The 27,952-nt window shown below is 53.1% G+C and overlaps 4 protein-coding genes across 4 annotated transcripts; 1 reads left to right on the forward strand and 3 right to left on the reverse strand.

Annotated features, from left to right (window-relative positions):
- Window positions 1-877: 877 nt before the first annotated feature.
- Window positions 878-12,670, reverse strand: TGME49_257670 (hypothetical protein; the record flags this gene model as incomplete). Its single annotated transcript, XM_018781147.1, has 5 exons — window positions 11,976-12,670; window positions 11,519-11,671; window positions 2,790-10,947; window positions 1,873-1,962; window positions 878-1,009 (listed from the first exon to the last, which is right to left on the reverse strand). Exons 1-5 carry the CDS (start codon window positions 12,011-12,013, stop codon window positions 878-880), a joined length of 8,571 nt encoding a protein of 2,856 aa, XP_018636982.1. The 5' UTR covers window positions 12,014-12,670.
- A 2,976-nt stretch (window positions 12,671-15,646) lies between these two features.
- On the reverse strand, window positions 15,647-18,499 carry TGME49_257650 (hypothetical protein; the record flags this gene model as incomplete). Its single annotated transcript, XM_018781146.1, has 3 exons — window positions 15,647-15,720; window positions 16,464-17,167; window positions 18,012-18,499. 3 exons carry the CDS (start codon window positions 18,497-18,499, stop codon window positions 15,647-15,649), a joined length of 1,266 nt encoding a protein of 421 aa, XP_018636981.1.
- Window positions 18,500-19,266: 767 nt separating this feature from the next.
- Window positions 19,267-22,285, forward strand: TGME49_257640 (hypothetical protein; the record flags this gene model as incomplete). The annotated part of the gene is made up of 2 exons (XM_018781145.1): window positions 19,267-21,666; window positions 22,193-22,285. The coding sequence occupies 2 exons, from the start codon at window positions 19,267-19,269 to the stop codon at window positions 22,283-22,285; spliced, it is 2,493 nt and encodes an 830-aa protein (XP_018636980.1).
- Window positions 22,286-23,381: 1,096 nt separating this feature from the next.
- TGME49_257625 (tetrahydrofolate dehydrogenase/cyclohydrolase, NAD(P)-binding domain-containing protein) lies at window positions 23,382-27,559 on the reverse strand (the record flags this gene model as incomplete). Its single annotated transcript, XM_018781144.1, has 4 exons — window positions 23,382-24,579; window positions 24,912-25,087; window positions 25,424-26,474; window positions 26,887-27,559. The coding sequence occupies 4 exons, from the start codon at window positions 27,557-27,559 to the stop codon at window positions 23,972-23,974; spliced, it is 2,508 nt and encodes an 835-aa protein (XP_018636979.1). The 3' UTR covers window positions 23,382-23,971.
- Between the last annotated feature and the right edge of the window lie 393 nt (window positions 27,560-27,952).

Here is a 27,952-nt window from a genome sequence, read left to right on the forward strand (position 1 = left end):
ACATATACATGTGCACATTCATACGTGTGTCTTCTATACATAAGTATACAAATGCAGATCCACACATATACGTTTGTATCAACAAATACATGTACACACCCATGCATATACATTTATACATACAATCATATGTATCTCTATGTACTTGTATATATGTATATATTATATATACAGATACATGAACGTAAATATGTATTCGTTTTGCTTGAGTATGAACATCGATACGTGCAGATAGTCACACCAACGTCGTTCGTCTGATTTGCCCCGATATAATTCCCTAGCGGACTGGTTTCAACGAATCCATATTGTTCTGCATAGAAAGCATGGCTCTCAAATCATTTTCTTCTCCCTGAGGACTGTACACAACAGAGCGCTCGTTCGAGCCTTTCCTCTTTTTTATGAGAACGGAGATGACACACCTCCTGCAGATATATACGTATATCCGTATTTGAATCCGAATTACATATTCAACCGCGTTTGTTACGCGAAGATGGCACCGATAATTCGTGAATGCATGCGCTAAAAAGTAAGATCCACTTTTGGGGACTGCGTGCAGCAGCAGCCCTGTCTGCGATTTGTGCGGCGTTCTGAGGTTTCAGTTTCCACCCACCCTGCATCATTTAACTCAGTTGATTAGTATCAGGTTTGATATTATGTACCAATCGCTTTCAAAGGTCCAATCTTTTTTCCTCAGTGTCTCGTCTTCTTTCATCTTATTGCCTCTCCCTCAAGCAAATGCTTCTGTCTGTCAATCGCAGACGCCGAACTCGACAGGTGATCTCAGCCGGTCACAGAAACCGATGGCCTGTTTCTCGAAAGAACGGCCTGTTTCTCGAAAGAACGGCCTGTTTCTCTCGACCCAGAGGTGACGACTTCTCTACTCTTGCTCTCGCTGAGCCTGCAGAGCTATGCGCCCTTTCAACACCGTCACAATGCGCCTGGCGAGAGAGGCGAGACTCGCGTCTCGATGGCGGACGACTGCCTGAACTGTCCGTCCTAGACCTGTCGGCTTATAGTCGAGGAATCCAACACAAAACAGAGAAGAACCACATCAAAAAAACGTCACAGAGCGATTCGGAAGCACGAAGTGGAGACTCAGAGAAAGAGCAAGGACCCGGGAGCCGGCACTCCCAGAGCGAATACGTATCGGACAATTGTTAGGAGATACAGATATTAAAATCCTTCAGGAACTTGAATTCACAAAGTGATCAAACGCGACAGACAGATACCAGTAAGCCAGCTTCGAAGGAGACAACGTCCTCCGACATAAAACTACAGGTAGGTCTGAACTCTCCTATCTCAAGAAAAGCTACACAGAGCAGTCCTGACAGAAGGATCAAGCAGTCAAGAGAGGACATCCTCCAACAAGATTTAGTTCGCGCAAGCAAATATATATATATATATATATACATACGTGTGTGTACATATTTACAATCATGTCTATAGATACGCACATGTATCTAGATACGGATTGAGGTGTAATGTGTATATGCCTATGCGCAGATCATGCAAGGGTATTTGGACGCATGACTTTGAGCGCCACATTGTCTCCACTTGTGCAGAGAGGAGTTGCACAGAGTCGAGCAACATAAAAAACAAGAAAAATCTCCAATGCGTCGTTCCTTTTCGATCGAATTGTGCTGATTCAACAGAACGCAAATACATATATATATATATATATCAATCTGTCTGTCTATCTATCTATCTATCGTTCCATACATAGATTTTTATGAGCTTATCTCCATCACTTTATCTCCCTCTTAGATCTATTTGTATCCCTATCTCTATGTCTCCATATATGTCTATCTCTCTCAACACACATCCACGTATATACACACTTGTACATGCATCAACTACATGTGCGCCGCTTACTTTAAGAATCCGAAGCATGAGGGGGACCGGGAGTTGGTGGACGAGAAGGCGGTGCGTTTCCACCAGGAGTTGTCGCGTGGTTTCCGCGTCCTGCAACACAGTTTCCATCGCACTCATTCCTCGTTAAGCCTTCCCTTTGAGGCAGCAAGCCGCCGTAGCCAACAATCAACTTAGGGGGACAACTGGACATACGGACTCGCTGGAACTGAATCCCTGCACAGAGAAACTGCACCGAGGTACGATCGAGATCGCCTGTTTCGAGGGTGTTCGACCTGTCTGACTGTGCCCTGTGCAGAACAGGGTCTCTCTTCTATGGCGCCGCAAAATCTGAAGCCACAGCGACGAGGAGGCTGTGAACCGAGAGTGAGGGTCAAGTAAGTCCAACACACATACACACAGACGCGCATGCACCCGCAGCCAGATAAAAATCAAGCATGAACAGGTCGCTTTGTGTCTCCGAGATGAGAGCTGAGTGCGCAGAAAACAGCGGAACGTGACAGTGCATGGCCACAAGCTGCAGAGACACCCGCGTTTCCAGAGTGCAACGCATTTCTCTATTCGAGAAACCCCACAGATCCACGCGCCGCAGGCTAGCTGAACAGATACGAGAGAAGGCGAGCTACTAAGAAAGAGAGAACTGGAGACGCCGTGGAGAGCTCCAGCGACCTTGATGAAGGCATTCCGAAAAGTTGCCGCCGAAAAGCAGAGGAGGACGGCCAGGCATGGACGCGACGTGAGTGTTGTTTTAGGACAGACAGCTGACAAGGGAGGCTGCTTCGCACTCATGAACCTCGTCAATATACAGTTCCTGCCGCAGCTGCCTTCAATTATGGAACGGCAAGTTCTCTCCACGTCGACGGCGTCGCGCGCCTCTTATTGGGGGGAACCCTTCGGATGTGAACTTCAGCAGTTCTTACGTTGCACTCCAGAGTTTCTTCAAGTTCTTTTTTGAGCGTCAAACAGACGTTCTTTAACTCTGCCTCGTTAACGGAGCTCTCGGACTCTTCGTCTTCTCTCTGCGCCTCTGCAGTCTGCCCCTCTTCGCCTTCGCTCTCCGTCAGCTGTACAGACACCCCGCCACACTCTGCGCCTGTGCCCTTGTCTCCTTTCGCTTCTCTCTGCGCCATGCGTTCTGGCAACTCCTCGATGTGCGCCCTTCCTAACTCGACGGAGGAAGCTTGCCGCAAAGGCGAGTTCCCCAGAAACGCCTCTTTCTCTTTTTCATACTTTTCCGACGCAGAGTACTCCAGCACCCTCGCCACTTGCTCCACAGCGAGCAGAGCACAATGGGAAGGGGAAGACGAGAAAGAAGAACACCGTTTCGTCTCCTCAGTTTTGCCCTTCGTCTCCCCTGTTCCGGTGAATCGAGGGAGAGAAAGAGGACCTTCTCTTTTTGGACTCCAAACAGGCGGGTCTCCCTTGGTCTCTGCCTCCTTTGCTGTCTTCTCGCTGGGCTCCTCCTCCCTCTTTCCGCGGTCTGTCGTCGTCCGCCCTCTGGCTGGCTCTGCGTGCATGCGGTTTTCTTCCTTCTTTCCTAAAAGTTCAATTCGAGCAACGCCGACGGTTCTTGCGCGGGCATCTCTGTCGTCTTTGTGCAAAGCAGCGAAGCCTCTGGGACCCTCTTCAGGATCTTTCTCCCCGTCTCCTTTCTCCTCACCATGCTCGGCTTTCTCCTTCTTTTCCTCCGTCTTCGCGACTTTCGCCTCCGTCGTCTCCTTCTCTTCCCCACCGTCTGGTCCCCGTTCGCTCCCTCTCTCTCCTTCCTCGTTCTTAGGAGTTGAAAGGAAAGACGAAGGCGACGAAGAAGAACAGGAAGGGAAGGCAGGCGAAGACGACGAGGAAGACGGCGGAGAGGCAGAAGATGAAGAGGATGCAGATGTCGAAGAGCGAGAAAATGAAGAAGCAGATGCACAGACGGAATCAGAGGAAGAGAGCGAGACAGTGTGTGTTCGCGTCTCTGGGTGGTTTGACTGACTCTGTCGCGTAGCGTCCTTCTCTTTTTCCCCTTCCAAAATCTCCTTCTTCTTTGTGTCTCGAGAAACTTTTCTCCGCGCTTTCATTCCCTTCACCTGCAAAGTCATCGTCCGAAAAGCCCCAAAAAGCGTAAGCGAAGGCTTCACCTGTTTCTCCCAAGGACTCGCCTCCCCCGCTGCCTCCTCGAGTGTCTCTCCCGGACAAGCTTTCTTCCCCTCTTCTCTCTGCACACCAGGCGCATCTTCCTTCACTTCCCCTTCCTCTTCTTCCTCTTCTTCCTCTTTCGCCTGCTGTTCTCTCCCATCTTCTTCTCCCTCTTCTTTCTTCTTTTTCGTCCTCTCTTCTGCCGTTCCCTCGTCGCATGCCTCCCGAGTTTGGACCTGCGTAGACGTTTTGTGCGCTTCCACAGCAGTGCCTCGTTTTCCGCGACTCTCTTCTGGTTTCTCTGTTCGTTTCTCTTCGCGCGTCTTGCTCTCCACATCAAGCGTCTCCACCTCGTCTGGAGAGAAACGCTTGGTTCTCTCCCCTCGGTCGCTCTCCGGCCGAGACTCTTCGCGGAGTCGAAACGACAGTTCGTCGGAAAACAGACGAGGTGTCTTCGCCTCCAGTCGACGAGCGTGCTCTCGCCACCCGCCCTCACCGCTCTCTGACTTTTCCGGAACTCCGTCTCCTCTCTCTGTCACTACTCCCCAGGCTCTGCCGCCTTCCTCCACTTCACGAGCGTTCTCACTCGTCGTTGCAGCTTTCGAGGAGACAGACTTCGTTGGAGAGGGCCTTCGCTCGTATCCCAAGGACCCCAGAGCAGGTCCCGCTAGCCGCGCTGGAGAGCACCGGTGCCCTTTTGACTCGGAACGAAACGACGAGACAGAAGAGGACGAGGAGGAAGACGAAGACAGTGGAGAAGATGAAAACGAATAGCTGGAAACAGATGAAGAAAAGGAAGATGAAGAAGTAGAAGATGCAGAGGAGGAAGAGGAAAACGTGGAAGAAAATGAAGAGGAAGGAGACGAGGAAGCGAATGCAGATGCGAGAGAAGAAGAGAAAGGAGAGCAGAGGTGAAAATTGGAGGACGGAAGAGAAAACGGCAAGTGACCGGAGTGCGACTTCGCTTCCTCTTTGTTTTCTTTCTCTGCTTCGCAGGAGAAACAGTCAGTGGAACTGAGCTTCTGCCTTTGCACCTCCTCGCTGCGTCCGTCGCCAGGCGGATCACAGGGAGGATCAAGAGGCGGTTTCGCCATAGGCGCCCGCAGAGACTCCTTAGCGGAGACAGACTTGGAGACGCCCGACGCGCAGAGTCTCAGAAGGTATTGGGCGACCCTCGATGAACCTGGCTCGAGTGCTTCAGGCGCAGCAGGAAACGAGTCAACAAGAGAGGAAGCAGAGGCAGAGGAGGAGGAAGACGAGGGAAGACGAGAAGAGGCAGAGAAAGAAGCAGACGAAGCAGAGGACGAAGAAAGACAGGAAGATGCAGAGGCGAAGGAAGAAACTGTGGAAGAGGAGATAGGCGAGGAGAAGACAGACGAAGACGAAGGGACAGAGAGAGAAGACTGAGAAGACGCATACAAGGACAAAGTCCGAGGACGCCTGGTCTCTTCTGAGTCCTTGGCGCCTGCAGCTGCATCTGCGAGTCCACGCGACTCGAGAAAAGGAGTGCGGGAGGCCGAAGGGCGCGCGGAGAGACCAGGCGAGTGAGGAGAGATGACAGCAGACAACGAAGGAGACGAAGACGTGGAAGTGGACGAAGAGAAGGAAGCAGAGGATGAACAAGAGGATGAAGTGACAGAAGAGGACGCGGACGAAGAGAAGGAAGAAGAGGTCGCGGACGAAGAGAAGGAAGAAGAGGACGCGGACGAAGAGAAGGAAGAAGAGGACGAGGACGAGGAGAAGGAAGAAGATGATCCAGAGAAGGAAGAAGATGATCCAGAGAAGGAAGAAGAGGACGAAGAGAAGGAAGAAGAGGATGAAGAGAAGGAAGAGGACTGAAGCGAATAGGAGAAAGATCGTGATTTGAGAGATTTGCTTTGATAAAAGGAAGCGGGAGGAAGGCGTCTGTCCCATGAAGAGCGAGAGTCCGCGTCTTCCCGCCGCAGATACATCCGAGACGGAAGGAAGTTTCGGCTTTCATGTCTTTCTGGTCTGCCTTGTTCCAGCCACCATTTTCCTTCGTCGCGCCGAGAATCTTCGCCGTAGGAAGGCCGACAGGCGGCAGCAGAGTGGGTGGCGCAGCCTTCTCGGTGGCGAGCTTTCTCTTCGCCTCTCCCTCGACTTCCCTCGTCTCGGCGCGGCGGTGAGCTGCGCCAGTTCCCCTCCCGGCTTCTGTCCGCTCTGCTCCACGACCGCCTGTCCACTGAAGTGTACGTACACCCGGAGTCGCCCCTGTCCGCCGGCCCGGAGCCGGAGCCACGGCGAGAGGAGAAGCATCGACGTCGCTCTTGCTGTTGCGCCGCCCAGAGCGGCTGGTACGGGCAAGGCCTTTGAGAAAAAGAAAAAAAGCTTCTTTGACTCCGCTGCGCACTAAAGATGTCTCTCCTGTCCCCTCCACTTCTTTCTTCTTCCTCTCGCCTCCATCTTCGACTTTCTGCAGCTTCTTCGCCTCCCTCGAGGCGCCGACCGTGACCAATGCTGCCGTGCGACTTCCCTCTGTCTCCTCTTCTGTCTGTGTTGTCTCTCTCTCGTTCGCCCTTCTCTCCTCTCTCTCTTTCTCCTTCCTCTCCGGTGTTTCCTTTCCCTCGTCTCTCTCCTTTCTCTCCTCTGTCTCCTTTCGCTCCCCTCTCTCCTCCTGCTTCTTCTTTGAGTTCCGTTTGTTCTTTCTCTCTCTCTGTTTCTCTCTCGCTGTGTCTTTTCGTCTCCTCCTCGGCACATTTTCTTCGACTCCTGCCGGACTCCGACCCTCTCTCCATGTCCCACTCTTCGACCTCCTCTGCAGCCTCAACTTGTTCCACTCTGGTCGCCTGCCTCGTTGCTTCTGCAGCGTCTCTCTGAGTAGGCGGTGCTTCGCCTGCCTGATCTCTGGGCCTCAGTTCAGACGTTCGCGTGTCTTCTCTCTTTCTTTTCTTTGTTGTCTCTTCTTCTAACTCTTCTCCCGTTGTCTGCTCTTCTTCTCCCTCTCTCCTGCCGGCTCTCGCTTCTTCTCTGCACGGAGCCTTTTCACGCTCTGAAGAGGCTCCATCGGTCAATGCAGAGACGCCGAGAGTCTCCGCGTCGCTGCTCGACAGCTGCAAACCTGAATGGCTCCCTTCAACCTGTCTGTCTCCACTTCTTTCTCGCGCTTGTCCCAGATCGAGGACGCCGGCTGAAGCCAGCTGAACAGAAGGAAGGTCTGGGAGACATGGCGCCAGTGTCTCCACTCTCTCCGCTTGTCTCCCCTCACAAACTCCTTCTCTCGCCAGTTTCTGCTCGTGCCTTCCTCCATGTTCTCGACTCGCGCCTTCGCCCTTCTCCGTTCCTTGTCCGTCTGTCTCTTTTCCTTTCTTGTCTGTCTCCTGTTTGTGCGTTCCAGCGCCTCGAACAGAGTCGGACGCCTGCGGCGAGGACGCCGACATCGGCTCCACCGAAAGCGAAGAGGGAAGAGAAAAATCGGAAGACGGAGGAGAAACACTCTGGGCGGACCGTTGGCTCTGTACGTGAGCCCTCGCTTCCGCCCCGCCAGGGGCGCTGTTTGAGGTCTCTCTCTTCAGCACATCTCTGCAAAGAGGGCCGTCGCCCTCGCCGCCCAGGGGAGGCCCTTTGGAGCCCAACGCGTCCGAAGGTCCTTTGGAGCCCAACGTGTCCGAAGGCCCTTTGGAGCCCAACGCGTCCGAAGGCCCTTTGGAGCCCAACGTGTCCGAAGGCCTTTTGGAGCCCAACGCGTCCGAAGGCCCTTTGGAGCCCGACGCGCTCGAACGTGGTTCCATTCGCGACCGGGGGGTCTGACCTCCCGAGGGGAGCCACGGATCCTTCTCGTCGCCGAGGCGAAGACGCTTCTCCTTCGAAGGGACAAGATCGTCAGCTGTTCCCTTCCTTGCCTTTCCGTCGCTTCCTTTGCTCCCTCGAGGAGAACTCCGCGAAACCTTCTGGACGCCGGGTCTCCCCGAGTTCGCGCGTCGCTCTGCGCCTCGTTGGCGGCAGCTGGCGCGGCCCCCACGCTGGATAACTCGATTTCCCGGCGTCGTTTCCTCTGCGATCGAGCCCGCCTGTGGACTCTTCTCTTCGCCTTTCCTCGAGACAGCTGAGGCAGGCGCTCTCGCCTCGACCCCGCAGTCCGGCGCAGAGACAGATGCTGACGCCGACGCGCAAGACGAAGCGGCATCCGAAGGAGACGACAAGTGAGAAGCGTAAGCAGGAGGACCTGAGGAAAGAAGAGACTGAGGTGAGAAAGAGACAGAAGGAGAGATCCCCGCACGGGGGTGGGGTGACGTTTTCCGGTTTCGAGATTTGCGGAGTCCTGGCTCACACGAGAGACAAAGAGAGAGGCGCCTCCGAGACACTGGTGCGTCCTCGCTCGAGGAGTCTGTCGAGCTCGAGCTCATAACTCTCTCTTTCTGCCGAGAAGCTTTCTCTCGGCGCGTTTTCTCCGATCTCCCCCGTTCTGCTTTTGAAGACGCAGACGCAGAGCAACAGAAGTTTTCGGTCTCCCCGTTCTCTCTGCGCCGGCCTTTGGCGGTCGCCTCTGTCGCCAGCCTTTCTCTGTCGCCGCTCGCCTCTGTCTCCATTGCCTCCTTCCTCGCCTTCTCTTCTTCCCGACTTCCGCCGCCCCGAGTACCCAGAAGACCATCGCTGGTCTCTCCCTCGCCTGCCCCCTCCGCGCAGCCGCTGTCACCTGTCTTGCTGCGTCTCGCGGAGCTTCTGCCTGTCTTCCGCGTCTTCACAGACTGGCTAGCAGCTGGAGGTAGCTCGGTCCACGCGGCTGGCTGTCCGCGGCCCCCCTCGGAGGCTGGTTCCCAGGGGGCGTCCGCGGAGATACCTGTCTCTTCTGCACTCGCCGAGAGACAGCTTTCTCCGCCTGACCCGCACTGCAGACTCGGCCTCTGAAGTCTCCCCCCACGAGTTGACTTTCTTCGAGATGAAGTTGCGTGAATCAATGCAAAAGAAGAGAGAGACGAAGAAGCAGAAGGAGCAGAGTGAGAAAGAGTGGAAGAAGATTCTCTTGCTCCAGCATCCGAGAAAGGGCAGGGACCCATGGTACCCTCCTGCTGAGAAGAACGACTGACGTCTCCGCTCTCGCACAGCTTCTCCGCCGCTACTCCTCCGTCCAACGCGTCGCTTGCGACGGCCCTGTCAGGCCGGCTAGCTGTCTCCGAGACTGAAGTGGAGGAAAAAGAGACTGAAGAGGCGGAGGAGGAAGACGAGAGAGAAGAAGAGAGAGAAGAAGGAGATGAAAGCGTGGAGGGCGGGAGGACGCGTCGCGACTTGACCGTTCCCCTGTCGTTTGTCTTTTCCTTTTCCTCCGCGTCGCAAGAAGGCGAGAGACTCGAAGAAGTCAGCGCGGAAGCCTGCGGAGTTCTTTTTCGCTTGTGAGAGCGGGTGGATGGCGAGGGAACAAGCAAGGAAGAGGTTTCCGTCGCAGAGAAAGGAGAAGCCCCAGACGCACAAGAAGAGGCAGACATCGAGCGCGAAGGTGCCAAAGACTCGGAAGGCGAAGACCCCTCCAGAGCCTTGCATGTGTCCGCCTCTTCCCCCCTCGTTTTCGACTCTCTTTCTCCCATATGAACCACAGAGCCGGAGGGGCTGTCTGTCTCTCTGCTTGGCAGAGCAAGTGAGGGATGCTGTCTCCAGAGTGCGGTCGACTCCTTCTCTCTCTTAAGCTCTTTCACCCCCTCAACTGAGTTCGAGGGAGACGCAAGAGGACTCATTCTTCGCCTGTGACGCCTGCGGAGTCTCTCGGCTTCTGTCGCCGCTCCTGGAGAGACATCGGTGATCGCTAAGGAGGCGGGAGCGGCCGGCAGAGTTCGCACAGTTCGCTGTGCTCCTCCGGCGTCTCCTCGCCTTTTCCTCTGGGCCTGTCTCTCTCTCTGTCGCTCTTGAAGAAGACTTGTCTCTCCCCCCTCTCCGCTTGCGTCTCTGCTTTCCTCCCGCTCTGCGCCCAGAGAAGAAGCCGTACAGACAGCATGAGGATGCCAACAGGCAGAGTCGTCGCTTCGCAGAGAAGGAGAAATGTTCTGGACAGCCGAGGAAGCACAAGGCAAGAGGGAAGACGACTGAGGAGGAGAGGAACAGGAAGAAGGAAGAGACAAAGGTCGGGACGGAGAAGATGGAGAGTGAGGAGAAGAAGAGTGAGAAGAGAGGAACAGCAGAGAACGGCAGGGCGTTTCATCTTTGTAGCCTGGTGTCGCGTTCCTCAGAGCAGTGCCGGCGAAAGGGGCGGAGACCGAGAAAGGAGACGTACTCCTCTCGCATTGTCTGCTTCGCTCTTTCTTTCTATGCTGGGGTGTCTTTGGAGAAGCCTCAAAGCCAAAGGATAAACTCTCTTTCCGCTTCTCGTTCTCTTCCTCTTTGAGACTTGTCGCCTTGTCTCCGCATCTCTCTCCCGCGTTTCCACCTCTTCTTCTCAACTCCCCTCGTCGCTCTTTTCTCTCTCCGTCGCTCCTCGCTTCCCCCTTCCCTTCGGCATCTCCTTCTTTCTCCCTGTCTTCTTCTTTTCCTTTTCTCTCTCCTGCGGCATCTCCTTCTTCCTCCCCGTTTTCTCCTCGCCCTCTTTCCACGTCATCTTCCTCATCTCCTTCCGCGTCTTTCTCTTCGGTTCTCTCCTCCTCTTCTTCCTCCCTTCCTTCTTCGCGTTCCTCCGCTGCCTTTCCCTCTTTCTTCTCCTTCGCTTTCTCTTTTTTTCCTCCCTCGCTGCAGGCATTCTTCTCTTCCGCGATTCCGGCTTTTGCCGCCAGGTCAAAGCCGCGTGTCTCCGCTTTCTGCTTGGAGAGAAGCCTCCGGCGGAGTCTGCGCAGCGGCGGCGGCGTAGGGAGCCCAGGGCGCTTCGTCGCGACCGGCAGTTGGAGGCCGCGGTGCGTGAGGGCGGCGACGAAGGCTCGGATGTCTCTGGACTTCGTCTTCAACTCCGCGAGCAGCAGCTGGTGGAATCCAGAGACTTGCTGAAGCAAGTCCTCGACAACCGCTACGCTCTCGCGCATGCTGGACGCACAGAAACGAGAGCAGCCTCCGGAATGGCGAGAACCACAGGAGGGCGTGAGAGCAAGAGAGGGACGAGGAGAGTGCGAGGGAGAGAAGAAACAGAGAAAGGTTTCAACGGTGACAGGAAGACGAGAAAAAGTCGCCAGCAGAAGGAAAAGAGAGAAAGACAGGAACAGAGAAGCGGTTCAAAGCGAAGGTGGAAACATAGATATATGCACAGATTCAGATACTTTTCTATGTGTTCTAAAGGCGCCGGGGGAAGTATCGAGGGAAATACACAGGCGACAAAACGGGCAGGTGAACCCTCATGACAAAATGAGAACCAAGGGAGTCAGAATGGTCCATGTGAAGGACGAGGAAGCGAGAAAGAAGATGGAGAGCAAAGGATCGAAGAAAGGACAAGGAAGCGAGAAAGAAGATGGAAAGCAAGAGAGAGCGCGACGACACCTGAAAAGCAGAAAGGAAGCACATGAGAGAGAAGGCGAGACTGAAAGAAGAACGTTTGCAAGAAGGGAAGGCGGAACGACTCGTTCGAGAGGGCCATGCGAGACCTGAAAAGAAAGAACCATACCTGGCTACCTGTTGCTTGGCTTGGCGGAGAGGGTCACCTCTGAGGAGAAGACTGCAGAGATCAGCGCCTCCGCTGCTCCAAGGCTGGAAGTCTCTGAGAGTAGCATCTTCTTCAACTTCCATCTTCGACCTCGGTCCTCTTCCCCTCTCTCCCCTAATCACGCAGACACATACATGTCATCCGATACATTTCTTGTCATCTTTTTTCCTTCGCTTCTTCTGTTTTCCTAGTTTCACTGTCTGTTGCTCCTGCCCCGACGCTCCTCTCTTCTTCGCGATTCCGCGGTGTCTCTCCTCCTTTGCCTTGGTTCGGTCGCTCGGGTGTCTTGACAGCAGAAAGCCGCAGCTCAAGGCGCGCTGCGGACGCCTTTCAGTGTCTGCTTTCGTCGCATGCAGTCTGGGTTTCTACGGAGAATTCTTTTCTCGAAGTCTCTTCGGTCTCGAAACTTCCTCCTCACCTGTCGACGCGCAGCACGCGAGGGAGGTCCGGAACCATGCCCGCGGTAGGCGGAAGCGCAGCGCGAATGCTCTCGAGAGTCTCGGCTGTGTCCGCCAACTCCCGCTGCCAAGCGTCCAGCTTTTCGCTCTCCCTTTTCTGCGAACTCTGCTGGTTCTTCTGGGATGCATTGTCGCGCGAGTTCAGCGTTCTTTTACCGTAGGCCTGAGCCTCATGCTCATGCACAGAGAGAGACACGCAGTCCTTCTTCTACCGTTCGCTTTCCGCTGCGCGAACCCCCATGGAGACGGAACTACGCAAATCCCTCCTTCTCCCGTTGTCCACGGCTGAAAAGCTGCAACTAGCGCTAGACAGAATCTTCGAAGCCTTCAGATAGAATTTCACGGGAGTATGCGAAAAAAAGGCGGCCTTCCTCCGTCGCCGCAACTCAGCTCGCAGCGGCTTTTTTCACTGCGTGAGCTGGGCAGAGAACGTCGCAAGACACCGAAGGAAACGTGTTTTTTTCCTGCGTTTTCTTCCAAGGACCAGTACGCCTTCCTTGCCTTTGCTGCCACCTCGCTTTCTACGGGAAGCCTACTTTTTTCGCAGGGTTGTCTTGGCTTTTTTTCGACCTCCAAATGCTCAGCCCGGCGTGGTGACCCGCCCGCATGCGGTGTACGTACACCTTGGACGCCGGCGGGCGTGGCCGCGGGCGCGGAAACCGCCGCGGGAACCTTCGCAGAAATTCGCCTGTTTTCTGGCTGGAACTTTGCTTTTTCTTTGTTTTCAGGTCCAAAAGACTCCCTGCGTTGCTTCTCTCGCCAGGGGGGAAAGAATCACCGTCTGGCTTGCGCGGATCTCGTGGCGCGACCCGGGTCCCTGCCCGAAGTCACGTGCAACCGCGAGGCACGAGACTTGCTCGGCAGACAAGGCGAGGAAGCGGAGAGTTTCGCTTTCCTAGTTCGTGCTCGCGAGACTCAGGTCCCGGAAAGAAGGAGCGGTCGCGCTCAAAGTGGCGGGCGGAAGAGGAAAAACGGACGGAGGAAGGAAGGAAGTCGAGAGGAACGAACGCCATCTGTGGCGGCGGCCGCGCTGTCTACCTGCGCTTTGCCGGCGAGGTCGAAAATGACGCGGAGGGGAGGCGCGGCCCAGAACGCAGAGCAGAGTGAACCGGGAAGGAAAACGGAAAAGAGGACTTGAAACGGAGAAAAACAGAAAGAGAGCTAAGGAAGAGGAAAGACAGGGGGGCGACAAAGTGTGAACGCAGCAAAGAAACGCGGAAAACCTGAGCAGACGCCACACTCTCTCCACTTTCTTTCCGTCACTTTTTGAGACATGCGGGAGAGCGCAACGCCTCCCGCCGACACCCAGGACGCGCTCCCCCCCCAGACTTCACAAAAAGCGCCTCCTCAGACTTGAGATCCTTTTTTCTCGAGCAGAAGACGCCTTTCTGCATGTGCTCAAGAATCTGCTCGTACACCTACACACACCTACACACACACAACAAAGATATATACACACGGACCGAGACATACACGTGGAAGGAAGTTCCTCCACAGGCTGCCGTGGAGAGAAAAGAAAGAGAATGGAAAAGCAGCAAGTGGCTGGCGCTTGCATTTGCCTGCAGTGAGAGCAGCTCCTGCTCTTCCTTCTGTCAAAGAGTCTTGCCGGGACACTGAGACGCAAACAACCGAAACACACCTTGCTCGACCGCTTTCGATTTTTGACGGAGGCGCAAAGATCTTCCCTCAAGAAATCGTGATTCTCCTTCTCGAGTCCGTTCCACCAACCGCGCTTCTGCGTCGAGGTGCCTTCTCGTTCACAAGGTATACTGAAAAAGAGATATGCATGTGCTCCTCAAGCTCTCGGAACTCTCTGATCGAAAGAGTGTGTGGTGGTCGACTCTTTAGACCTTTCCTCCTTCCAGTTCTCTCTCCGATCCTCTCTTTGTGCTTTCGTGTGTCTCCCCGCCTTTCTCTCTTTCTCTCCAGTTTGCTCTTTCTTTCTCTCTTGGTACATGTCGCTCGCTTTCTGTATCGGCTTTGTGCGGAGGATACGGTAACCTCTTTGTAGCCATCTCTATTGGTGGGCTTTGCGTCTACTTCTTCCTCGGCAGTTCTCCGTCTTTCTCTCTTCCCTTCACCACTGGCTTTTCCGTCGCGCTTGCGCTCCTTTCTGTTTTCCTGTCTCTCCTTCGGCCAGTCTCGCGGTGCGCGTCTGCTTTCTCCTTGTAAACAGCCTCTTCTCGCCTCAGAAGCTCCCGGCAAACGTCACATCACCTTTCTTCGCCGAGAAAACGCTCTTTCTGTCGTGTTTTCGGCAACGTCAACAGCCTGCTGCATGCGCTGTACACCCTCAGTCTCTGCTGTGAACTTCCACCGAAACGGACTACTTCCCGATATCGGCTCTCGCCCTCTCACACGTTTGCCTCGCCTCTGCAGAACTAAAAAGGTTACATAAGTCGGTAAAAAACACAACGGGGGAAGTGTTGGAGAAACTATTCGAAATGCAACTTGCCGAAACGGCTGAAGTCTACGACGTCCTTCAAAACCCACACAAGCTACATGCAGGGACCAGGCAGCACAGTTGCCCTTGCTCGACTCTCGCTTTTCGAAGCTCTTTCTTCCTCCTCTTCTGCCTCGGGAACCTCTCCTTTTCACTCTTGTGCGCGCTCCGCTTTGTCTCTTCTTTGATTTTTCTCTCTGTGTCTTCTCGACTCTCTTCTCTGCGACATTTTCTCTCCTCGTCTCTGTCGTTCAGCGTTGAGCGCATTCGCAGGAACGCCTGGCGAGAGAAAGGAAGGCAGTTAAGTTCTCCCGCCCGGGATCAGAGAGAGGGTGCAGAAAGGAAAAGGATACACACGCAGGGCCGAGGCAGGAGAGATCATGGAGTCACACAACAAGTGCGCAGACGGATTTTTTCAGTTGCATCGAAAAACATGTTTATGCGCTGATTTTTCTCGAACAAAAATCAATCAATTTCATACTAAATAAGTTAAACTATGGATCGAGGTCTGAGCGATCGACAGACGTAGAGCGTCCGCTGTCGATACAGAGAGAAGACGGAGAAGAAGCGAAAAAGAGAGCGGAAAGATAGAGCAGGAGAGAAGGAGTGAGACAGAGGAATGGAGAAAGAGGAGAGGACACAGCGAGAAAGAGAGACAAAAGAAGGGAGAGAGAAAGAGCACAGGAAAGGACACAGAGGGGAAGAGACAGACACGCAGACGGAGAAAGAGAAAGACGAAGAGAGAGACAGAAACAGAATCGACTGTGCCTGGAGGGTTCCTTTCTTTCAGAGCAGCCTGGCTCAGGCTCAAAAACACAAATACCCGGTCCAACCTCCCCCGCCCCCTTTCGGCTTCCACTTTTCTGTTCCTTGAGAAGAGAGAAGAAGAGTAGAGACCGCAGAACACGATCAGAGCACACAACGCGAGAAAGAGCGGAGACGCACAAAAAACGAGAGAAAAGGGAGACACCCACCCTCCTGTCCCGCATGCGTTCAAACCTTTCTTCTTCTTCTCTCAGTCACCCCCTCAGCTTCTTTTACTCCCTGTCTCAGGGAATGCACCAGAAACTCCAGAAGTCTGTCTCCTCCGGGTATTCCGTCTCCTCTCGAGGGATTCGATGTCGGATCGCCATCTCATCTATTCTCGTTCTCTTGACACATCACCGACGCCCTCTTCCTTCGCGCCGTCTAACCAACGGCGACTCCGCAGGCGAGAAGAATGCTCTGCACCGCGGCCCTGCCCGCCTCTCTCTTTGCGAGAGCTGCAGATACACAACGCACCCCCGAGGCTTTCTTCATGTGCTCGAGATGAAATCGCTGTTTCTCTGTGGAGACCCTTCCCTCACTCTCCACTTGGACAACGCACATACCTCGAGTTCCAAACCCACACGATGCCTGCACAGATTTGGACGTCTGTCTGAACGATCTATACATAAACATGCATGCCTATTGATTTACACGTTGCGTAGCAATGTAAGGGGACTCATACGAAGATGTTCACGAAGACATAAAGAGACATATACAGATATACGGATGTGTTCAAAGCTATATCTATATCTATCTATATATCTAAATATATATATATATATATGAATTAAAGATTACACGACTACATATACATTGATATAAAGAGGCGTACGCGGTTATATTTATATCCGATATATATATATATATATATGCGTATAAATATAGGACACTAGACACAGCTATTCACATATATATATATATATATATGTATTGATATTACGATGTGTATATAGCTAAAAAAGAACTGACATAAGGGTGCGTGTCAACTGGTTTGGAACAGAGGACCATCCAGGGACGAAAGCAACGAATCCGATGTAAATTCTTGAACTTGAAAGCGTTGTTTTGTCCATGGATTTCCTGTGCATGTCTGCATGTCAACCCACTTGTGCATCTCTCCCTCGTGTTTGGTTCCCTTCCTCCCGCCTCGAGCTCGTCGGAACGTTCGCGTTTTTCCGGACTCTCACGTCGGCCTGCTCACCAGTTTTCCGAGTTCTGTCCAGGCGATTCACCTCGTCTTTGACAAACACCGCCATGCCGTCGTCACGAAAGATCTTCAGAAGGCCCTCACCCGCCTCTTGCCGCAGAGCCAGCCGGACGCCAGGCGCAACTCTCCCCAGAGCCTCGCGCACGACGCAGATCGCCGGAAACTCGTCTGACGAGTAGACCGCAAGAAACGTCCCCGCGAAGGCGCAGCTCGCGGGTCGGCTTATATTCGGAGACGCACTCGGGAAGCACTGTCCGGCGAGCTGCGCCGCGTCGTCCTGGAGCGAAGTCGCCAGCGAGGCAAGCCAGGAAGAAGAGCGAGCGCCTTCTCGCCTGCGCAGACCCCCTTCCCGAAGAACGCCAGGCAAGTTCAACGGAAACGACGGCTCCGAGGAAGCCTGAGAAGGCGACGACTGCGGAGAAGAAGGAGACGGCGACTGAGGAGCAGAGAGCGGACGCAGTTGCCGGACGGCACTTTGCAAAAGCAAAGTTCGCGGAAGCTGAGCAGCATTGGTTGTGATGGTGAGAGGAGCAACAGCGACACCTGAGATGGCCGGCTGCGGGGAGTAAGAGGGCAGAGAGAGAGGAAGAAAAAGCGTTCGATGTTTGTACAGAGGGTACCGCCTAGGCAAGGGATTATGAGCCATGCGCCAAGGAAAGATGCGCGGAATTGGGCGCCGGGGCTCCACTCGAGATTTCCTGAAAAGCACAAAAAAATGACAAGAAAAGAAAAACAAGCCGAAAAATGACAAAAAAAGGACAGTGCAGAGGAAAGAAAAATGACCAGAAAAAACAAAAATGAGGGAAAAACACGGAAAGGAGGAAAGCGAGTTGGCCTTCTTGTTCGAAAAATTCGCTTCCGGCAAAAAACGGGGAAAACCTGGAAGGAAATTACAGAATGACAACGTTCGCCTTCGCAAACGAAACATGCGGTGTTGAAAGGCCTTTCACCCGAAAACCGAAGGGTCTGTCAGTCTGAGCGTCAGGAAATAGCAAACATCTGGAGAGACAAGAAAGAAGGAAAGGCGACAGGCGCGAAAGAAGCGCTTGCTCGCTGCCTCGGCTACGGCGAGAGAAAGTGGAGAAGCTCAGCAAGGCGAAGCACAGCAAGAGACGCTGAAAATCTCGAGCTCCACTCTGATTTTATTTTCAGACATGAAAAACGCCGCTTGGAGACCTTGTTTACGAGTTTCTAGACGCCTGGGGCAGATATTCCAGGCTCTCCCCGCTCTGGGCGAGGCAGACAGGAGAGACGGAAGAAGATTGCCAATTCACTATTTTTTATTTACAAATGAAGACATCAACTGCTTCCGACTTAAACTTGAAACGTGAAGCGAGAGATGGCGACTCTCCTTTGGCGGAACAGTCAAACAAGGTCTCTGAGATCGCGTTCCAAGACACAATCGTCCCCCTCAACTGATTGATGCAACTGAAAGTGCTCGAAGTCGAAAGCAAGCGGCAGGACAGGACTCGTCTGCGCTTTACTGTCTCTCTTCGAGACGCCTTTCTCGCCTAGAGCGAACACCCAACAGAATTAACTTACGGCGGAAGGCGCATGAAGGCGCGCCACTCGGCGCGGTTCTTGAAGGAGACAGAGCGCGAAGAGACACAAGCCCAGAGCCTGTCTCTCCCGAGTCCAGAGAGAGCGCCCGGGAGAGCGAAGACAGCAGCGAGTGAAGAAGCACAGAAAGCAGACACAACAGACCCCGCAGGAAACGCAGGCGAGGGAGGAGACGAACTGGAAGAAGCAGGAGAAGAGCGAGAAGACGAAGGAGAAGAGCGAAGAGGAGAAGAAGAAGAAAGAGAGCGAGAAGAGAGCGAGAAAGGAGAGGACAGGGAGTGAGGTGGACAAGAGAGAGAGTGAGAAGAAGAAGAAGAAGGAGAAGCGGAGGGAGGATAGGCAGAGTGAGAAGGAGAAGAAAGTGAAGACAGAAGAGATGAAGGAAGAAAGGATTTGTAGCAAACTGGAGAGGCGACGAACCTTCTCTTCATGGTGAGGAGGCAGCGAGCCTCCAGGCTCTTCCCCGCCATCTTTTTACAAAGACGGAGACAAGAAAGAAGAGAAGAGACGGGAGGAGAAAAAAGTCGGGGAAGCGAATAAGACAAGACAAGAAATAGAGAAGGGGGGGACGATAGGATAGAATTGAGAACAGAAAGGAGAGAGAAAAAATGAAAGATTTTACAAAGCAAGAATAGGGACGCCCCTGTTTTTGACGTAAGGAGCGACGACTCCAGACACAGACGCAGAACAGAACAACGCGAGAGAAAAACGACCTTAAAGAACAGGTGGTGAGACGCACAACATGAAAACCTGAAACAAGTGAGAGATTCGTTTTTAACTTTTCGCCTGCCGTTCGTCGGACGAGGAGTTCGGATGCATGCTTGACAGGCAGAGTACAGCTTTGCCGTGGCTTGCACCAGCGTTTCAGTGCGACTCAGCGCATCTACGCGAATTTTCTCTTTTCTCTATTTCCTCTTCATCGTCCATATACCTACTAGTGCACTCAGAATCACGATTCTCCGTACCTTCTTCTCTCTTCTGTTCCCTCCTGACAGTCGTCGCCTTCCCCTTTCTCTTTCTCAAAAACTCTCCTTTCTCTTTTACCATGCCGCACCTACTCCTCTCTTCTCACCTGGAAGGTCGCCGTTGACAAGGCCTCTTGATCTTCAGTCCTTCTTCCTTGTTGTCTCTCTTCTTCGTCCTTGTCTTCGCTCCTCTTCGTCCGGATCTCCTCCTTTGTTCTCGCTTTTTAGTTTCCGTTTCGTCGCCATTCGAGGCGAAGAGACAGTCTCTGAAGATGGAGTTTTCTCCGTCTCCGACCGGCGGCCTCGCGGTCCAGGCTCAAGCGCTCTGGGCGGCGCTCGACGACCTCGCAGAGAGTGACCCAGAAAGATATCAACGTTTCATTCAAGAGCAATTGCATGCAGCCAGAGGACAGAGCCAGCCGTCTTCTTCTTCGGCCTTTTCTTCCTCTTCTTCCTCTTGTTCTTCCTCTTGTTCTTCCTCTTGTTCTTCCTCTTCTTCTGTGTCTCGCAGAAGCACGATAAGAGAGCAGAGAGCAGAGAGCGAGGCATCATCCCGCGCGGCTCCGCGTTCGCTGCCACCGTTTCGCCCTCGGCCAGGCTTCGTCATTCGTGCTCAGCTGAAGATCTCACCCCCCCAGCAGAGCAAGCAGGAACGCTCTGTCTCCTCGCCTTCTGCGCCGCCACTGATCGTCGAACTCCCTGCGGGGGACTCCACCGAGGCAGCAGAAGGCGCCGAAGAAGCTGGAGAGGCGCGAGAGATCTCGGAGACGCTCGAGTACTTCGTGAACGTCTGCTCCTCGCCACTCACCAAGGCGCCGACCCGCAGAGAGCCCCCAGGTGTCTGTACACTGCCGGAGGAGCTGGACGCGGCGTTTTTGCCCATCAGTGTCGGGGTGCGCCGCCTTCTGCAGAAGAAGGAGAAGACTCCTCTCTTGTCTTCGTCGGAGAAACCCGCAGACGCAGGTCTCGAAAGGGAGAATAAATCTCTGCGGCGCTCTGTGCCGCTCTTTCTCGATCGCGACGAGACGCAGGAGACAGCGGAACCATCTGCGGGGCGGAGCTCGCGAGTCTGTGTGGACGTCTGCGTGCATCCCCTCGTGGTGCAGAGATGCCAGCTGGATCTTCGGTTCAAGTTTTACTTTTCCTCTGTTTGTCTGAATCGTCTTCTTCCTCTCGAGCAGCTCCTTCTCCTTCAGAGAGAGCACGCGAGGCAGGCGTCGCCCCTACCGGGCCTCTCCACCTCCGGAATGCCGCTGTCGGCGGCGCTCTCCGACGAGGAGGCGAGAGAAAGCGAGAACTCTTCTCTCGCTTCGCTGCTGCAGATCGTCCAGCCCAAGGCTTGTGGGGACAAGAGCCGCGGGGAGACAGCAGCTCCAGGATTCTTCGGAGACAAGGAGAGAGAGGCCCTCGAGAACATCGCGACTCACGCCGCCGTCACAGGCGCAGACCCCGGTGCCCTCGCCCGCGCCGCGGGTGAGATTGCCGTTGCGCCGCAGTCGATTCGATTCCCCAAGCTGCTCTACAAAGGAGGAAAGGAGGCGTGTCTCCACCGGCTTCAAGGCGACTGCGTGGGCGAGTCTCCTCGAGAGAAAAAGGAGACTCCCGCGCATGAAGAGAAGTCCGAAGCAACTCAGGAAGCGAAGACCCCACACAGCACCAAGACAAACGAGATCAAGAGCGAGAACAAGAGAGAGAAGAAAGAGAAGAAAGAGGAGAGGGAGAAGAAAGAGAAGAGAGACGAGAGAGATGAGAGAGATGAGAGAGACGAGGAGGAGGGGCGCTCGAGGGCCGAAGTGATTATTCCGTCGGCAGAAGAAGTAGAGAGGTTTCGAGAGGAAGTGAAGAGACTGGAGGAAGAGAAACGGAGAAGGGAGGAGAAGGAGGCGGAGAACAGAGACCTTATTGCCGCAGCGCTCAAGGCGAGGGAAGGTGCGGCGCAGACACGGCGGCGAGACCACCATCAGAGCGGTGCAGTAGAGGGGGGCAAGGGAAGCGGAGCGCCTGCGCCTTTGATTCAAGTTCTCGCGGAGGAGGCATTCCCTGTGGAAGAAGAGAGCGACGACACGGAGGAACAAGAAACTCGACGACAGACTGAGAGGAATGAGGAAAAGGCGAAGAAAAAGGAAGAGGAGGAAGCTGACAAAGGAGAACCAAACCCAACGAAACAGGGTGCCGATGAATTCTACATGAATCAGGTCTCCACAAGACGCCTTCACTCTCGAGCAACAGCTTTCTCTTCCGACTGCCACCCTCCACAACATTCTGCTTCTCTTGCATCTTCTTCACCGTCTTCGTTATCTTCTTCTTCCTCTCCTTCCTCGTCTTCTTCCTGCTCTTCGTCATGCTCTTCTTCCTGCTCTTCTTCTCGCCCGCCTGCGGAGGCTGAGTCTGCTGAGGCACCCGGGGCTCCGCTGTGGCGAGTTGTGCACCGGAGTCGAGAGCGGTCGGCGGAGAAGGGAGAGAGAGAAGAAGCGATTCGAGAGGTTTGTGTGTGCTTCTCCCGCCCGGTCGATCCCCTCTCTCTGGAAGTTGCAGGAAGTGAGCGAGAGATCGAAGTTGCTGGATGCTTCTCTGCTTCAGACGGCGCGACGCGTGCAGGAGAAGACCTGTCGGAGTCGGCCAGGTCCTTCTGCATTCGCATTCCACTGCCTTACGCAGTGGACCCAGAAAAGGTAGAAGAAGAGAGCGAAATGAAGGCCTCAGAGACCGGAGTCTAAGAAGATCCATCGAACATAAGTGGAACCGATCAGACAACAGAAACGCATACATCTGAATGTAAATGCGTACACGTTTGTATGCATATGCATGTATATATATATATATATATATTCGTGTGCTCATACATAGACAATACATCCTTGTACATCTCTCTCTCTCTCTCTATATATATATATATATATGTATAATATCAGAGTATAAGCAGAACGCTGTTGTGAGGAGTAGGTGGGGGGAACGTTGCATGCGTTTGTGTTTCATTTGGGTTGTGAGAGTGACTTGTACATGAGGTGAGGGAGTGGAAAGAAGGTAGCGACGTCTTAAAAGAGAAGAATGCAGCGCGTTGTCAACGCAGGCTCTGCACTTGCCGTCGCGGGGGTGTGAGAGAGGCAGCGATAAGAGGAAGGGAACTCTTTTCTGAATGCGCCTGCGTCTGCTCCCGCTCTATCTCGCTTCTGCGCTCTCCTTTTCTGCGCGTCGCAGGTGGACGCGCGCCTGAAAAAGAAAAAGAATCTCCTCACGCTGCTTTGCAAGCCCACGGACCCGGAGGCCAGATCAGAAAAAGGCAGAGAATAGGGAATTGGAGAAGAACAAGAAGAAGGAAAAGGTGGAGGAGAAGAGGCAGAGCGAGGGGAAAGAGGAGGAGAAGAACAATCAGGAGAGGAAGAAAGAAAAGAGAAAGAGCAGAGAGACAAATCCCGCAAAGAATGCGAGAAACACTGGTGGAGTGTGCATCCTCTGAGAACGGCCTCGAGAGTTCAAGGCGAGAGGGGCAGAAGAGTCTACAGAAACGCCGGTTTCTTCGGAGACTCCAACGGTGTGTCACGATTTTTACTTTTCTCAATGCTGCGGACAAAACTAGCGAACTACTTTGCTGTATTTCTCCCGACTGGTGAAACATCCGAATTCTACGAATTCTCTTCTTTCCTCTGCCGTTTCTCTCTTCGTCTTCTCGCTCTCTCCCTTCGTTCTACATATACATATACGCATCTATTTACCTATATACATATCCCATGCATGCATTGTCGTGTAGCTACTCGAGTTTCTCTCTTCTCCCTCTTTGGTGTCATATTAGATACACATACATTTTTCTTTATATCTGCATACACATTTATAATTATGCATCTGTATACATTTACGTATATAATGACATATCTGCATATATATATATATATATATATATATATATGGATAAAAGGGAGCAGTTTTGTTGAGCGTGGAGCTTCTTGTCGTTTTTAGAGTCGGTCATGTCTGATCTTCTCGCAGTCGAAATCTTTGCAGCATATGACGGCTTTGCTGCTGTGCATTTTCTAAGACAAGCAAGGGGATCAAGTGTGCAGGCACCTGCACCTCTAAACATAAATACCGAGAACGTAGTTATCAGACGATCTGTGAAGACTTACACTTGTACATGTACGACTACACATACCAACATGGGTGTAAATATAAATATATATATATATATATATATATTTACATAGATATACCTATATAGATTTACATATTTACATACATACATATATATATATATATATATATATATATATATATGAGTGTATATGTATGTATACATTTGTGTTAGGATACGTAGGGGGAGCTTGGGCGGACGTTGTGCACAAGTGTGGTGAGTTCCAAGAGAGCAGCTGCGCATCTGAGAGCTCTCCGTTCAACTGCGGAAATTCAGTTTTTAAAACTCAACGAAAATACGAGGACACTCGAGTCCTTGTGCAGCGATGCGAGAAACGGGAGTGACCAAGGCTGGCTGCGCATTCGAAAGGAGGCTGAAGCACTCTTTTTCTGAACACAATACGCCGAGAGAGAAAACCTGACAATCTTCTGCAGAAGCGGCTACACCAGCAAGAATCAAGGCCACAAACATGCCATACACATTTCAAACTCAGACACAGTTTCTATATTCATGTCAATTCTCTCCAAGGGAACATATGTATACTCACAAGGACATCCACGTGTACAGAACTATACACATGTACATGCATCCATTTCCATATATTTTCACTTATATTTTGATTTCCATATATACACATATATTCATGCGGAGAAACAGATATTTCATATACGTATATGTCTTCATAAATAGTATATATAGATATTCACGAATAAATATACTAAAAATGTATATGCACGTATGCACTGAAGCAGAGATGCATCCGTCTTTGCGTCCTCGCAGCGCGCGAGTGTTTGTGGCTTGTGCTTGGCTCGTTTTGTGCCCCAAAGTTTCTCTCCGTTTTTTCGTTTTTCCATTTAATTATCCCCATTTTTTTCACTTTTTTCATTTTTTTGCAAGCTGCGAAGAAGCTGCAGAAGCTTTGCTTTGAGGACCTGGCGCATGAGCACGGCGCTCGTCACCAGTCCGACGCCTTGGGGGACAGGTGTGATGAATTTGGTTTTTCTGTTCACGTCCAAGTCCACATCTCCCACTACTATGGCGCGCGGCCCGAACTGTGGTTTTCCGCCTAAACTGGTCGTTCTCTGTTCCTTCTCCAAGTCTTGTCTCTCTCTCGGGTCACCTCTCTTCTGCGTCGACTTTTCATTTCCAACTCGCTCTCTCTCCATCTCCTTCGTGAATCCGGCCTTTTTTCCTTCTTCTGGGCCTCGCTTCTCTTCTCGCGCAACGCTGCCTCGCTCTCGACACTCCGCTCGAGGTCTCGTCTCCCCCATGTCTTCTCCCGCTACGCGCGAGCCTTCTCTAACTTGCAAGCTCCCTGCATCTTGCCTGAAGCGTTCACCAGTGTCTTGCTCCGAAACGAAGACCGGTTTCTTTTCGATGGAGCTCTCCAGCACATTCACACCGACGTCGATTACCGCGGCATTCGGCCGGACCATGTCGCTGGAAATCAGGTGCGGGGAGCCTGCACAGAGGCACAGAACATCGAGTGTCACTTTCAACAAGAAAAACCGCCGATTTCTCATCTTTTGAATGCAGAAACTGTCTAAGCGGCTTCTTTGCTGCTTCATTCTTCTAGGGACTTTATGGAATTTATAATGACACAAACTCTCTTCCTCTCTCCATCGTACCCTACCACTTTCTCTCTCCTCTTCCCTCTCTCTCTCTCCCCTTCCCTCTCTCTCTCTTTCTCTCAGTCTGTCGTCTTCGCTCTCGTTCTCTCTCCCCTCCTCTCTATTCTTGGTGTCTTCTCTTCCTCTTCCTCATCTCTTCTCTCTCCTCTCTTTTGCGTCTCACCTGCGGCGGCGATGATGACGTCTGACCGCAGTAAGATTCCCTTCAGATCTCTTGTGCGGCTGTGACAAAGACAGACCGTCGCTTGACGCTGCAGCAGAAGAAGCGCAATCGCCTGGCCGACGCGGGGGCTCGCTCCCACCACCGCCACAGCCGCCCCTGCCAGCGACATGTCCCATCTAGAGAAAAGAAAAATCCAGGCAAATGGGAGCAAAAGAGTGAAGTACCTCGATAGAAAATCACACTTCCTCTCGTGAAGACAGACAGCCCTGTGAGTTCCCTTTTTCTCTCTCTTCAGTGTGTTCATCTCCGGACTCCCTCGAGCTTTCGGCCCTCCTCGCTTTCTGAAGCAGGAGAACATCTACGCACAGATATATATATATATATATATATTTGTATATACATGAATATAAAATATGCATATATGTGTATAGATTCTACCGCTTCGCTTAATGCACCAGACTTGGTGGTTCTTGCTTTCTTCCTGTGCGACTTCTCCTAACTCTTCTCCTCACGCTTTCAAAATGTCCAGTACGGCTAGAGCCACACATGGCGCGGGGAAAGGAAGGAGTCGACCTGCGGTCTCATCTTCGAGATCTCTTAGAATTCGTCGAAGGTGTCTCTTCATCTCTCTCCTCTCTTCACGCAGTGACTTTCGCCTTCTCGTTCCTCTCTCCGACTCTGTCTGCACGGCCTCCAGTCTTCTCCTCTTTCTTCCACTGCCCGACTCGGCTCCGATCTCAGGCAACAGACACCCATTCTTCCTTTCTTCTCCATCTTCGTTGTCTTTCTTCCTCCTTGCACCTTCTCTTCCTTCTCCTTGTTCTCTGTCTTCTCCTTGTTCTCTGTCTTCTCCTTGTTCTCTGTCTTCATTGGCCTCCCCTTTGTCTGTCTTTCTTGCATCTCTGTCTCCTGAATCGGTTGCTTCTGCTCCTGCGGCTCTCTTGGCTTCTCCTCCTCCTGCACCGCTGTGTCTGTCGCCGCATGGTGAAGAAGAAAAAGAGAAACTGCCTGCGCTAGCTAAGCGAGACGCTGTCTCGCGAGAGTCTCCCTCGCCAGCAGGTGCCGTCTCAGGGCGTTGCTCGCCGCTGTCGTGTGCTCTCTTCGTTCTGAACATGGCCATCGCGCCGTAATTCTCAGGGTGCATGCAGTCGATATCTTTCTGCGGGCAGGGCGCAAGCAGCGTTTGAGAGAAGCCGGTCTGCGGATCTTCGACTCCGGACTCTTCATCGCGACGTTCACACGACCGAGGACCGTGCAAAGGTGAAGAAACAAAAGAAGCAGATGAAGGGTACGGCAAAGACGGGGATGGAGGCGAAGAAAACGACGAGGAAGACGGGGAAGAAGAGGACGAGGAAGACGGGGAAGAAGAGGACGAGGAGGATAGAGAGGACGAAGATGGACAAGAAACCGCTTTCGACGAGAGAGCGGGAGACGACACCGAAGTCGAGGGCGACGCCACCCGGGAGGTTCGGCCGACGGGAGACAGTAGAATAACACCGTCGACTTCAGGAGAGGCGTCTAGACACCGGAGCTGCTCTCTCAACTCACCGAGAGACACAGAACCTGAGCACATGCAAGAAGGAAAACTCCAGGGGCGAGAAGAAATCAGAGAAACCAGAGCGCGCGACAGATGCAAGAACCTCCGCCATGGCGGAGAGGTCGGCCGTAAGCGCGAAAGCCGAGAACACTTTGAGGACTCGACAAAAAGCGCAAGTTCGAGAGAATCGGACGGATTTATGGGCAATCAAGCGAAGCAAACGGTAGAGAGTGCGAGGAGAGACCGTCGGCCCCAGAGAGGACGAGAGGAAGAGAGCGCGGGCAGAAGGTGGAAACGGGGAAGTCAAAGACGTAAGATGCAGAGCAGATGCAAGGGAATTGGGACTCAGGTTTTCTCTCGAAAAAGTGCATTCGACCAACTAGAAGAAAAGAACCTTTATGTGGGCAGCGTAGTGAGTGGAAGGTAAGCTCAACTGACCACCGAACTCGAGCAGAGACAGGCAGACGCCAGAAGCCGCTGCAGCTCTCTTCTGCGACCGAAGAAATGCGGCGCCTGCGTCCTCCGTTCCGACAGCCACCGCTACCAGCTGGGGAGGAGCTCTCGCTCTCTCGAGAAATGCATGCCATACTCTCTCTTCCTCCGCCAATCCTTCTTCAGACGAGCCTGGATACTCTCCCTCTTCGCTCGCCTTCGAACAGCCGCCCTCCGGTCCGTCTCCATGTCTTTCTTCATCTTCACTTCCGCCTCCTGTGCATGCAGCTCGCAGACCCCCTTCAGCGGCCCTGCAGGTCGCTCCCGAAGACGCGCAGAAAGAACTGGGAGCGCGACGGAACAGGGACGAAAGAGAAGAAGAGTCAGAAGAAGGAGCAGGAGGCGCAGAGCCGCAGGAAGCACGAGAACGCAAGTCGGATGCAGAAGAAGAAGAGTCAGAAGAAGAAGAGAAAGAAGAAGAGTGTGCAAAAGCGCGTTGCTCTCCAAGTTCGCGGAGAGCGAGGACGCCTTTGCGGACTTTCTCGAGGATGTTTTGCGCAATTTCTCTGCAAGACGGAACCTGACAGTCGTCCGGAGGAGCTGGCTGGCGTCTCCTTCCTTCGGCTGCCGTGAGAGAAGCGTCTGTTGCCTGAAGCGTTTCTCCCTGTGTTGTCTCCATTTTCAGAGGGATCGCCACACGGTTAGGTGTCAAGAAAGGTGCAGAGGCGAAGGCCTCTCTGTACGTTGCAGGTCTGAAGGAGGCGTCTCTGAGCAGAGAGAACAAAGTGGAAGTAACCTGGAAAAGGGGACTGCGAAAGTCCGCAAACTCGCACAAAGGCGCCTCTCAGAGAGCCGCTTGGCTGATGCTGGCGCGTACAGAATCTCCGGAGGTCGACAGGCTAGTAAAGAAACACTGAGGAGATGGCAAGCGTCTGGGAGCGGAGGAAAGGTCTACAGACATACAGCCGGGGAGAAAAGAGCAAGTTCAAGAAACTTTCTCATTCCCGTCAGTGGAGAAGCATGGGTGCGAGCTCGCGAGTCCAGCCGGAAGAGCCACAGGCCTCTCTCACTT

Source organism: Toxoplasma gondii, chromosome VIIb, assembly GCF_000006565.2.
Source record: "Toxoplasma gondii ME49 chromosome VIIb, whole genome shotgun sequence".
In the NCBI taxonomy this organism is placed as follows: Eukaryota; Apicomplexa; class Conoidasida; order Eucoccidiorida; family Sarcocystidae; genus Toxoplasma; species Toxoplasma gondii.